General features: G+C 40.7%; 2 protein-coding genes across 5 annotated transcripts in view; one reads left to right on the top strand and one right to left on the bottom strand.

The window, feature by feature from the left end:
- FBXL13 (F-box and leucine rich repeat protein 13) overlaps positions 1–10,638 on the bottom strand; it is a 74,188-nt gene extending 63,550 nt beyond the window's left edge. For 2 of the 3 annotated variants that reach the window (XM_042468668.1, XM_042468669.1), the window contains exons 1-4: positions 10,501–10,638; positions 4,541–4,644; positions 1,818–1,911; positions 791–858 (exon numbers count right to left, since the gene is read on the bottom strand). In XM_042468668.1, coding sequence (XP_042324602.1) covers positions 791–858; positions 1,818–1,911; positions 4,541–4,644; positions 10,501–10,575 — 341 coding nt within the window. In that variant the 5' untranslated portion in view covers positions 10,576–10,638. Of the gene's footprint in view, positions 1–790; positions 859–1,817; positions 1,912–4,540; positions 4,645–6,199; positions 6,661–10,500 lie in introns of those variants that run through there. The other variant, XM_042468670.1, reaches the window with a different exon arrangement.
- ARMC10 (armadillo repeat containing 10) overlaps positions 1–12,616 on the top strand; it is a 310,309-nt gene that overhangs the window by 279,637 nt on the left and 18,056 nt on the right. The window lies entirely within an intron of this gene.

The following is a 12,616-nucleotide window of genomic DNA, read 5'->3' as shown; positions in this document are numbered from 1 at the left end:
GCATGGCTTGAAAATGTGCTGTGTGGTTGGTTTGTGTGCATTTAGCTTGCCTTGAGACTATGCTGTGCAGGCAGCGGGGGGGGGGGGGGAAGCAACATCAAGCCACTTTTTCCTGCCCATCTGTTCCAGGCCTTATTCATGTTATTTTGGAACAAAACTTAAAAGGAATAACTCACCTATCTCAATTCTTATTTGTTACTTTGAGGCATTATGCCATTTTAACACTACCATTACATTTTATCTTGAATTGCTATAACTAGTCAATAGATATTATGTCTTTATCCATGAACTGAAGGTGTGCTGCAGCCATCTAAGATGTCCTGGGCCTGCCGGCAAAAGGAACACAAAAAAGCGCTCCTTGTCAGCAGCCCGTTCGGGATTGCAGCAACAGCCAGCCTTGGGACTGTGGCATCTGGTCACCACAATTCTGCACCAAATGGGGTGCAACCAGGGCTGGAGCAGCCAGAGGCCCCTCCAAGCTGCCAGTCTACTTGACCTCTTTGTTCACTAGTCTCACAGTTTAATCTTCAAAATGTAGAGTCCAAATGATGACCATTTGTATCAGCAAAAAGGCTAAGTGTGAGCTACAGCACAAGTACAAAAACTCGTACAAAGTACAAGAGTCATACCCTTGAGATAATTGTCTTCTCTTCATACCAATGATTGCTATGAAGACTTGTTATACCACAGAACTGATCCAAAATGCTATTACTACAATGTGGGATAAAGTACAGTCAATTTGTCACAATTCAGTTAGGTGAGTATATAATAAAGATGGCCACATACTTACTCAAAGCACATTCTTTTTAAGTTAGTGCTATAAAAGTCCCATGCTTTATCACATAACTCTGTAGTCATCTAAAATGTAATTGCACAAAATAAATAACATCAAAATGGAAAAGACAGGCATGGATAACTGCAAATATTCTATCACAATGTTTTTCATATCAGGCACTGCACAACATAATTGCACTTTTTTTAGAGCATCAATACCAAACTTTTCCCTACAAATTACAAAAAGCTCCCCTTCCTTTGTCAGTTATGATGATATTGTACTTGAATGGAATCAGGTAATAAATAATGACTCTGGGAGTACATCTACACTGTAGAAATAATGCAGTTTGACACAAGTACTCTAGCTCCAACCTATGGAATCCCGGGATTTGTAGTTTTACAAGGTCTTAAGCCTTCAATGCCTTTTGTCACAACTATTACCATTACATTCAGTGATATAAGGAAATTATGATTTATGAGTAACATTAGCACAACAAACATTACTAAGGATCCTGTATGGTGTGGTATAGGAAGGTATCAATGGGGGGATGACACCATGAGTTACCACAGAAAGTGATGCCAACTCAGGTGATGCCAGTGAGGAAAAGGATGTTAGAAATTATTTAGAACTACTCTCACCCTGGTCAAACTTTGCGCTGGCATTGTTGCTCTGTACCAGAGCTGGAGGAGTCTGAGAACTGGTATAATACAACTCCTTCAACACCCCACTCCACCTTCTCCACTTCTGTTTTAGCTTTCAGTTAGCAGAACAATTATGCCAGCAGACTGCTGTTCTGCATACAGAAGAAGATTCTGGTAACATATTCTAAAACCTCTAAAACCAACAAAATGAATAAGGATTGCACTGTTACTCTCTGTAGAAACAACATTTGGGATTGGTATTCTTGGGGAACAAAGCATCCTGTCTTTCTAATTACCCTTTGGCACAAAAAAGGCCATTATTTCAATGTAAGTACAAGTAGAGGCTATCTATTGCTTTTACTTTAGTAAAAAGATTGCAGAAAAAGGTTATTAATAATTACCAGCTGATCATCATCAAGTCCCAAAAGGGTGTGTAAGTATGTTTCTGAAATTACTTTTAGCCTCTGGCTTAGGTATGGATCAATACACATATTCCTGGAGGGGGGAAATACATATACATTATATATTTGGTAACATCATAGCTTCCATTCTCTAAAAATACAACATTATTCATAAAAGATAAAAGTAAAGACTTCCCCTTTACAAGTTTATTTAGTCATGTCTGACTGTAGGGAATGGTGCTCATCTCCATTACTAAGCTGATGGAGCCAGCATTGTTAAAGACAACTCCATGGTATTTGGAGTTGGTGCACAGAATGCTGTTACATTCTCATACCTATTTATCTACTTGCACTTTTACATACTTTCAAACTGCTAGGTTGGCAGAAGCTGGGACTAGCAGAGGGAGCTCACTTCATCACATGACACTTTGGTCTCAAACTGTTGACCTGCCAAGTTTGTCATCGTCAGCGCCAGAGTCTTAACCACTAAGCCACTATAATTAACAAAACACTAATACGATGAAATAATAATTGTTTGTTGCTATTTTCAAAGGCACTGTTGAGTAACTATGATCTAGAATAAAAAACAATGCATGTTATTACATACAGTAGTGGGAAACATCCTATTCTCTGAAAATTCAGCTTTACCACTGATATTCTAGAGCTTATTTTTTTTCTTCAAAGATAATAACATGTAAATAAACATTAAATACAAATGTAATATACAAATATGCTGTTCATACTTAGTAAATTCAAAGGTTTCTATATGCATATCTTCAGAAATAACAACAACAGAGCAGAACACTGCAAAATATTTGATTTTGAGCTGAAATACTTTTATACATCAAAGCATACTGCATTGAAACCATACAGAAAGAACTTTAAAGTGCTGTTCTTTGAACAAAAGTATTAAAGTAAGTCACAAAACTAAACAGCAATGAATGGGAGGTTGTGAAACTCTTAAACACTGAACTACATTAACTACTGCTGTTTTTACTACAATGTTTATTTAACCATCTCTCTTTTTATGTTTCAAACAATACACCAAACCTGGGCCTGTTGGGAAAGTTTCATTGTGAAGGTTGTTTAATTAACAGACTTTATAACATATTTATAATTTATATTATATTTACTATGTGTAGAATTCTGTTGCTTAGTTCCAAATAGAATAGAACCATTGAATCAGTGGTTGATTCAATGGCTCTACTTCAGTCAGTATTAACAACAGAATTCAACCCATTATATTTAAGGTTCTGCTTTCGTATTATCTCAAAATTCACAAAAAGCTATGGATGGCTGTTAAAATCATGGAGTGCCACTACACCTGTTGAGAAATCTGTACTTAGAGAAAGAGGTTACTGTTAGAACAGAATATGGAGAAACAGAATGGTTCCCAACTGGAAATGGAGTCAGGCAAGGCTGCATTCTATCACTCTATTTGTTCAACTTGTATACAGAAATATCATAAGAAAAGCAGGTTTAGACTCAGAAGGAGGAGGAGTAAAGATAGGAGGAAGGAACATCAACAAGCTTAGATATACAGACAACACTATATTACTAGAGGAAAACATCACACACTTGGAACAAATTCTAAGGAAGGTCAAAGATGAAAGTGCAAAGACAGGCTTAATGCTGAACATAAAGAAAACAAAAAAAAAATGACCATGGAAGAAAGACATAAATTCAACCAAGACAATGAGGAAATCAAAAGAGTTCCTGTATGTAGGATCAAACATTAATCAGAATGGTGACTGCAGCCAAGAAAACTAGGAATGGGAAGGGCAGCATTGAAAGAACTAGGCAAGATCCTAAAGAGTAAAGATATACAACTGAGCACTAAAGTTAAAATTGTATAAGCCACTGTATCCACCATCACCATGTATAGATGTTAAGAGTTGGACAGTGAAAAAAGCAGATAAGAAGAAAATCAATTCATTTTTAGATGTGGTGCTGGAGAAGACTACTGATGATACCGTGAACAGCCAAAAAGACAAACAAATGGGTCCTTAAACAGATCAAGCCTGAACTCTCCCTGGAAGGCAAGATGATGAAACTGAGGCTGTTGTACTTTGGCCACATCATGAGAAGGCACACTTCACTAGAAAAAACAATAATGCTAGGTCAGATAGAAGGTAGAAGAAAGCGAGAAAGACCGCATGCCAAGTGGATAAACTCAACGAGGGAGGCCACAGAACTGAATCCAAGAGCACTGAATTTCTTTTTAAAAAGGCTTCCAGGTTTTTGACCAACGTCATTGTTATTTTTCTCTCTTCTGCATGATTTACCGTATAACATCTTTGCCTGATGAAAAGGCCAGTGGAGCTTCAAAAGCGTGCAACATGTGTTTTGTGCATTTCAGCTGACCCAATAAAGGTATCACTGTTTTGTGGATTTTGTGTGTTATTGTACTTTGCTACATGGCCAACATGGCTACCCCTGCATATGTTTTCTGGTTGTATGATATTGCACTTTAGCCGCATTAGGGGGAACCTAAAGAGAGAGCCTGGGGCATGAGCATTTGAGGGCGTCATTAAACATTTCCATGTGAAAGTTCTTTATAACAACTAAAATAATTTTAGTTATAATTTTAATTGTGTATTATGTTTTTGAGATGCCTAATAAAGGTTATGATGATGATGATGAACTAAACACCATTTCCCATATCTCAGTATTTGAAACCTAACCATATTATTTATAGTCCATGGAAGATATCACATACATACCATAGAATACTATATAGCCCTTTTTCCATTATTTCCTTGATCTTTTCTTCTAAAAATCTGAGTGGATCATCTGGGCACATAATTAATAAACCACATAACAGGGCCTGAAAAGAAAAATCCACACTTGAAGTTCTGATAAATAAAACACACACATATAAAACACTACATACCTATAGAGAACCAGTATAGTGTAGTAGTTTGAGTGCTGGACTACGACTCTGGAGACTAGGGTTTGATTCTCCTGTTGGCCATGAAACGCACTGGGTGACTTTAGGCAAGTCACATGCTCTGAGCTTCATGGGAAGGCAATAGCAAACCTGAAAACAAATCTTGCCAAGAAAACCCCATGATAGGCCTTAGAGTCTCCATAGGTCGGAAATGACATGAAGGCCCCCAACAACAATAACAAAATATAAAAGTATAAAATAATTTTAAAATGTTATTGCCCATGTAGATTATTGCTAATGGCAGGTGAAAATGTCATATTCCAGATATTACTGGATTCAAACACCCAGTAGCTCCAGCCCTAATGTCTAGTGCCCAAAGGTGCTGGGAAATATAGTTGAACAACATTAGCAGGGCCACAAATTCTCCACCTGTCTCTTATACTATTACATTTTGTTATCTTACTTCTATTTTTAATGTTCTCGCTTATGTGTTGGTCAGTTAATACAGCATTCCATATCTTGAATTTAACAATATGGGTTCTGAATAAAGTCGCTACAGTGGTACCCCGGGTTACGAAATTAATTCGTTCCGCCGCCGCTTTCGTAACCCGAAATACTTCGCAAGCCGAAAAACCCATAGGCGCTAATGGGGAAAAGCCGCAATTTCGTGTGAAATAGCGCCGAAAAGCACCAAAAATTTTTTCGTAACCCGAAAAAACCTTCGTAACCCGGAACAGTTTTTTTAAATGGATTTTTTTCGTAACCCGGAAATTTCGTAAGGCGGCGCATTCGTATCCCGGGGTACCACTGTACTTTAAATGACATACTGATTCAATCCATCATTTACCACTGTAAGTACAAAAGAAATTGTTGTTGTTGTTGTCTCCATCATGTGTGTTAAAGTTGTTTCCAACTGATGGTGACCCTAAAACGACCCAGGGATTTCTTGGCAAATTTGTCCAAAGTAGCTTTGACTTTGCCTTCCCGTGTGGTTGAGAGAGTGTGACTTCATCAAGTTCAAACAGTGGGCTTCCATGACAGAGCGGGATTCGAACCCTGGTCTCTAGATACATAGTCCAATGCTCAAACTATTCAATTCTGTTTTGGCAAGGAAGTGGTATGATTTATCTGTATTCCCACCTACTGTGTATAACATTTAAAATTTACAATGTTCCTCCATAGATAAATAAATGAAAATCTCATCCACCATGCATAGCTCTTCCAGTGCATCTTTTGAGTATGATGGGAGAGCAAGGAAGGATTGATGAGAGAACAAGGAAATTCAGGTGACACAACAGTGAGGTTTAGAGTGCTAGGGAAAGCTATGTGGACTGGTTTTATTTTATCTATTGAGGTTGGGGGGGAGAGCAGTGGGGAAAATAATCACAGTCTTCACATTACTGGACAGAAGAGGTTTCCGTTGCCTATTTAAATGGAGGAGCACAAGTGGAAGAAAGTCTTAATATTGGCTGGAGGAAGCTGTTTCCTTTACCTGTTTAGAAGGGGGGCAGGTGAAGAGGAAGGCCCTTATCACACGTGAGACTGGAACTCAAATCCAGAGCCAATCTGAACGGAAGAAGAAGCAAAGTCAATTCGAATCCAAGGCAATTCATGTGATGAATTACCACACGTGAAGAACTCCTCTTGAATTATGGCTTCCTTGATTGAGTCTATCCATCTGTAATGTGGTCTTCCTCTCTTCCTAAAGCCTTCTACCTTAGCAAGTATTATTGTCTTTTCTTGAGTCATGTCTTCTTATGATATGCCCAACATACAACAGTCTTACTTTAGTCATCTTGGCTTCTAGAAAGAGTTCTTGGGCCCATTCATTTGTCTTTTAGATTTGTCCATGGTATCTGAAAACTCTTCTCCAGGCACACATTCCAAATGAGTTGATTTCTTCCTACCAGCTTCCTTCACTGTCCAATTGTCACATCCATACATAGAAAGAGAAATTAGAAATGTATTGAAATGGACAATCCTAACTTTAATATTCAGTTATATATCTTTATGCTTCAGGATCTGGCCCGGTTCCTTCATAGCTGCTCTTCCAAGTCATAGTTTTCATGGCATACCTAAATGAGAAATCCATGGAAAAGGAGGGAGGTCCAGCCATAGCAAAGAAGACAGGCTAAAGGCAGTAGACCACGTAAAACAATGGCACGCTGAGGCAGTAAATCTTGTAAAAATGCAGCTCGGCAGGAAGTGACATTTTTGGAGCCAATAACAGGTTAATGAAGCCAGACGTGTTGGTTTGCAGCTGGCTCTATAAGAATTCAGCAGACAGCTTTGCTTCCCTGATGACAAGAAGTTTCAATGCCATTATCAAGACTCCTTGTTAAACACTTCCGTTCCTCTTGAGCTCTGGCTGTTGATCTTGGTTTGATGTCTTTCTCTACTTCTTTTTGGGCTTGGTTCTCAGTTGGACTTCCTGCTTGATGTCAGGTTACAGACTGGATTGGAATTTGCTCCAGCTGCATGGACCCTGACAGTGTTCGCCTGACCAAAGAACTCTAGCTGGCAGATGGAAGGAGCCAAGCTCCGGGATACTTGGCAGGCGTATACCAGGACACTAGTCTTCTTCTGATTCCTTGACTGCAGTCTCCATTCTGATTAATGACTGGGCCAAGATATGGAAAATCTTGGAACTATTTCAATGTCTTCATCATCTACTTTAAAGTCTTGCAAATTATCTATGGTCATTATTTTGTTTTCTTAATGTTCAATTGTAAATCTGCCTTTGCACTTTTTTCTATGACTTTCTTCAGTAGTCATTCCAAGTGCTTGCTATTTTCTGCTATCAGTATGGTGTCATCTTCATATTTTAAATTGTTGATGTTCCTTCTTTCAATTTGCATGCCTCCTTCCTCAAGTCCCAAGTACAGCCGGAAACCACAGTGAGGCCATGTCTTTTACAAAGAACTGAGCAAAAAAAGAGTGGTAAAATATCGCTGTTTTTGCTAGCCCGGTTCAAAAATGCGGTGGCGGCCTGAATCAGGGCTAGGCACGTTTGGTTGCTGCAGTCATGGCACAAATTGTGCAGCAGTCCACTTTATCAGGCCCATCTGTTTCGGCCCTGTGTCAACAACAGAATGGCCTGGCACTTTCTACTTCTTGCTCTCTGATCTCACATCCATCTTGTTGAGGTCTCTAACCAGCCTATAATACAGGAATACTTAAGTAACAAAGGAGATTATTGCACCCAGGAATCCTGGTGGGAGAGACCCGGGATCTAAAAGACAAAAACAGATGTTATCGCATTTACCCATGTCCTGGCTGCAGACAGCCCTTTTGTACTTGGCAGCCCATCTGTAACCTGGACTTCTCCCATAGCTTTTCTAGAATGGGAAAATCTCATTCTTGAAAAAATCCCTTTGGAGAAATCCAGGTTGCAGTCAGGCTGCCTGAGTGGATATGGGCTGTCTACAACCCAGACACAGGAAAATGTGATAACATCTGTTTTCATCTTTTAGATCCCACCTCTCTCCTGCCAGGATTCCTGGGTGTAATAATCTCCAAAGCCTCTGGTAGCAAAGTTCTTGTTTACAAAGGCTTTTTACACCTGGTTAGCTCCTCTTTCTTCCTTGTCCTCTGTCCAGTTCTACATTTTTAGCAGCATCAGCACTGAGAGAATGTTGTAGACGGGCTGGAGAAAAACATATTTTGGCATCAGCTTGCCGCAGTCTATCTGTAGTAAACAACGAAATAAACAGTGCTTTCAGCTTCAACTGGGAAACTGTGGGATTGTACTCTAGCTGTAGGCAAGGGTCAAGGTAAACTGAAACTGTCTTTGGAACTCTTTATTGAACGTGTGTGAACAGCAAAACAGGGGGGAGCAGATAAGTTGCCTGGCCACCATCACCGCCCTTGCCACGCTGTTAAAAAGCATCCAAAGGGAATGTTTTATATACTGGTATATAAAGTAGAAGTTTGTGGAAGTAAAAGCTATTCCTGGATGCATTTTGGAAAAAGTTTTCAAGTGATCTCTAGAATGTGCCAATAAAAAAAAGTGCTTACCTGCCTAAGGCATATCTGGCTGATTGATTTCACATGTACATGTTGTTAGTTTTGAATAAAAAGTTTTCTTGATGACGTTGAATTGCTCTTTATTTCTTTTTCTGTTTACTGGCATAGTAACCTATACCTATTCCTTTGTGTTACTTCTGCATCTAGTAACAACTTTTCTGTTAAAGAACACATTTACTTCCTTAACAGGTATACAATGGGCCCTTGGTATCTGCTGGGGTTTGCTTCCAGGACTCCCCATGGATACCAAAATCTGTGGATGCTCAAGTCTCATTAAATACCATGGTGTGGTAAAATGATATCACTTATATAAAATGGCAAAATCAAGGTTTGCTTTTTGTAATTTGTGTATTTTTAAAATATTTTCAAACCGTGAGTAGATGAATCTGTGGATAAAGAAGCCGTGGAGATGGAGGGCTGACGGTTTCTGTGAACATGTTGCTGCATGCGAACTAAAAGGGGTCCTGCAATTCAGACAGAATCACCCTTTTCCCTTGTGATTGCAACTTAAATTATAACATCCACTTATACTATGACTTTGAAGAGCAGGATTCAAAACCTTGTTTGCCCTAGGGACCCTTTGGGTGAGCATTGGCAGGTCACATTCTCTCAGCCTCAAAATAAGGCAATGGTAAACCCACTCTGAAGAAACTTGCCAAGAAAATCCTATGATAGGTTCACCTTAGAGCTACTCCAAATCAAAAATGACTTGGAGGCACATAACAACAAGAGGTTCAGATAGAATTAACTGTTTCCTTTGTGACTGCAATTTAAATTATAACTTCCAGTTAACACTAAGACCATGGAGACCAGGATTCAAATCCCTTCTCTGCCATGGAGACCTACTGAGTGAACATGGGCAAGTCACACTCTCTCAGCCTCAAAAGAAAGCAAAGGCAAACTCCCTCTGAGCAAATCTTGCCAAGAAAATCCAGTGACAGAGGTACAAAACAGACTGCAGAAATAATCCAGTTTGAGACCCCATTAACTGCCCTAACTGAATGCTAGGGAATTTTATGAGCTATTGAGTCTTCTCTGTCAGAGACCTCTGGTGCCACAATAAACTACAATTCCCAGGATTCCTCAGCAGTGAGCCAGGGCAGTTAAAGTAGGCTGAATTATTTATGCAGTGTGTTTTGGACCAGGATTGCCATAAATCAGAAATGACTCAAAGACGTAGAATAACAATACACATTAGACAAATGACAAGTAAAGAAACCCTTGCTTGCTTTAAAAGTGGTTGTCTGTTTTTTAAAAAATGAAGATCTCACCAGGGTTTTGAGCCCAAAGTGTCAAAGTATGTACTATACTTTTAATGATGTGGATTGTCCCATCTTTACTCCTCCTAGTACTGTATTTGGTTCTCTCCTCTAAAGCCTCTGAGCAGTGTTGCCAATAGTATAAAATTATTAAATATTATAGGTATATATATATATCTACCTATATATATATATATGATATTACATTTTTAAATGTTCAATTTTGCAAATCATAAACTGCTGTCTAGTCATAGGACTGACGTTGGAAATATGATATGCATGTGCTTTGTTGTTATTGTGGTGGTGTTTTAGGCAAAGGCAATAGCATTGGACTGGCTCTAAGCCTCAGAATGGCAATGGCAAAGAAAACATTGCCAAGAAAAGCCCCAAATAGGGTCCCCATAAGTCAGAAAGGTCTTGGAAGGCGCACAACAACAACAAGCACAGCCACCTCTTCTTCCTTTGCAGCCAACCCTCCCTCCCTCTCTCCCTGCAGCAGCCCTTGTACCTCATAGATGTCAGGGATGGAGTGCTTCTTGAAATAGGCCCGAAGCTCGGGGCTGACACTGTGGAAGGTAGCCATGGCAGCAGGGCAGGGGGCTCTCTGGAGGCAGCAGAGGAAAGAAGGGAGACCCTTCTGGGCCGTTGTTCCCGCCACTTGTAGTGGTCACTCTCTGGTTGCCTAGCAACCAGGCCTCCACAACTGACCTCACTCAGGCCAGGCCCTGGCCTGGTCAGTCAGTTTGCAAAGGCCAAAGGAGGACTTGCTTGCAAAATGCCAGGCAGCGAAAGCATAAACAGGAGGAAGGGAGGGAGGAAGAGAAGATAGATAGGTAGATAGATAGATAGACATAGAATATTATATAATAATAATAATAATAATAATAATAATAATTTAAATGTATATCTCTATCTATCTAGATATACCTTTAAATTGTTATTATTATAATTATTATTATTATATAATATTCTATATCTATCTTCTCTCCCTTCCTCCTGTTTATGCTTTCGCATAACATCAAAATACAATAAATACAATGTAATGATAATAATATTTTTTTAAAAATAATCTTTATTGATTTAATGATCATCATCATCATCATCATCATCATTTATATCCCACCTCTCCATTAAGATCGAGGTGGCTAACAACATCGAAATACAATGAATACAATGTAATGATAGTGGGAGAGAGAGAGGTCCTCACAGAGACATTAATTCATGGACTTCTTGTGCCAGTGGAATAGACCTGTGGGGTGTATATGGAAATGGTGTGGCATGATACCTCCTCACTGTACACATATCTGCAGGTGTGCCAGAGCCAAATCATATTTCCCCTTACTTCTTAGAAATGCAGTGATCCCTCCACATTCTCTCAGGTGAGGGATGCAGGACCCTCCCACACATAAAAACCCCACAATCTTTTAACCTGAGAGAACACTTCTCTAGGGATTTCTAGGTCTTCCAGCGCAACTCTGCAATCAACATCTGCCAGACCTTGACCACAGAATTGCACTGAAGGACCTACAAATGCCTGGAGAAGTATTCTCTCTAGGAATCTCTAGGGCCTCTAGCACACTGGTCCCCAAACTGGGATCACAGAGTCCCAGACTACTGGCCAATATGGCTGAGGCTTCTGGGAACTGAAGTCCAAAATCTCTTAAAGTTTGAAGACCACTGCTAAGCAACATCTGAATCACAGTGGAAGACCTAGAGATTGCTAGGGAGAATCATGGAGTTGGAAGAGAGCATGGGGCCCACAAAGTCCAACCCCATTCTGCCATGCAGGAACTCTCAATCGAAGCAGCCCCAACAGATGGTCATCCAGCCTCGGTTCAAGAGACTCCAAAGAAGGAGAAGTGACTTCTTGCCCAAGGGCACACAGTGGTGGGTTTGTATGGTTGAGCTGGGAGCCAAGCCCTGGTCTCACTCCAGAGCCATCGTAGTCATGCACTGAAACCACTACTCCACACTGCCTCTCTTCCTAAATGGCTCCAGACCTTTATAGTTCTTTCCCTGCCGTCGCCATTTCAAGACTAGCTCCCTTCAGGGTTTCCTCTTCCCTCCCTCCCTCCGCCCTGCCTTTGGCGAGTCCCGCCCACTTTCGCCCAAAGCCGGCCTCTCATTGGCTGAGGCGGACGCCGGTCACGCAGCTCAATCTCCTGATTGGCCGCTCTCCCTGCCAGTCAGGCTTGGTCCCGCTGTCGACCTGAGCCCCTCCTCTCTTGGAAGGCCGCAGAGGCTTGTGGGAGTTGGAGTTTTCGGTCTCCCCAAAGACTGGCCCGCCGCGGAGCTGGCGAACCACAATTCCCAGAAGCCTCTCTGGCGTGAGTCTGAGGCCCTTCGATTGGACCTTCGCGATGGAGACCCCATTTGCGAGTTGTGATCTCCTTCCTGGCTCTCGGGAGACCCCTAACACTAACATCCAAGTCACCAACAAAATTATCTATATGTATGTATAACTGGGAGGGGTTGGACTCCATTCCCTTCACCTGTCCCTTCCTGCGCTCTGATTGGCTGTCTGATAGGCCCTCTAAGTGTCGTTTCCTAGAACGTCTCCTCATGACGCTCTAGCCTTATGCGACTCTGTGGTTGGACCTCCGAGACGAACTCCTAGATCGTCG

This window comes from Sceloporus undulatus, chromosome 5 (genome assembly GCF_019175285.1).
Source record: "Sceloporus undulatus isolate JIND9_A2432 ecotype Alabama chromosome 5, SceUnd_v1.1, whole genome shotgun sequence".
Taxonomy (NCBI): domain Eukaryota; kingdom Metazoa; phylum Chordata; class Lepidosauria; order Squamata; family Phrynosomatidae; genus Sceloporus; species Sceloporus undulatus.
This window is presented reverse-complemented; position numbering and strand designations above follow the sequence as displayed.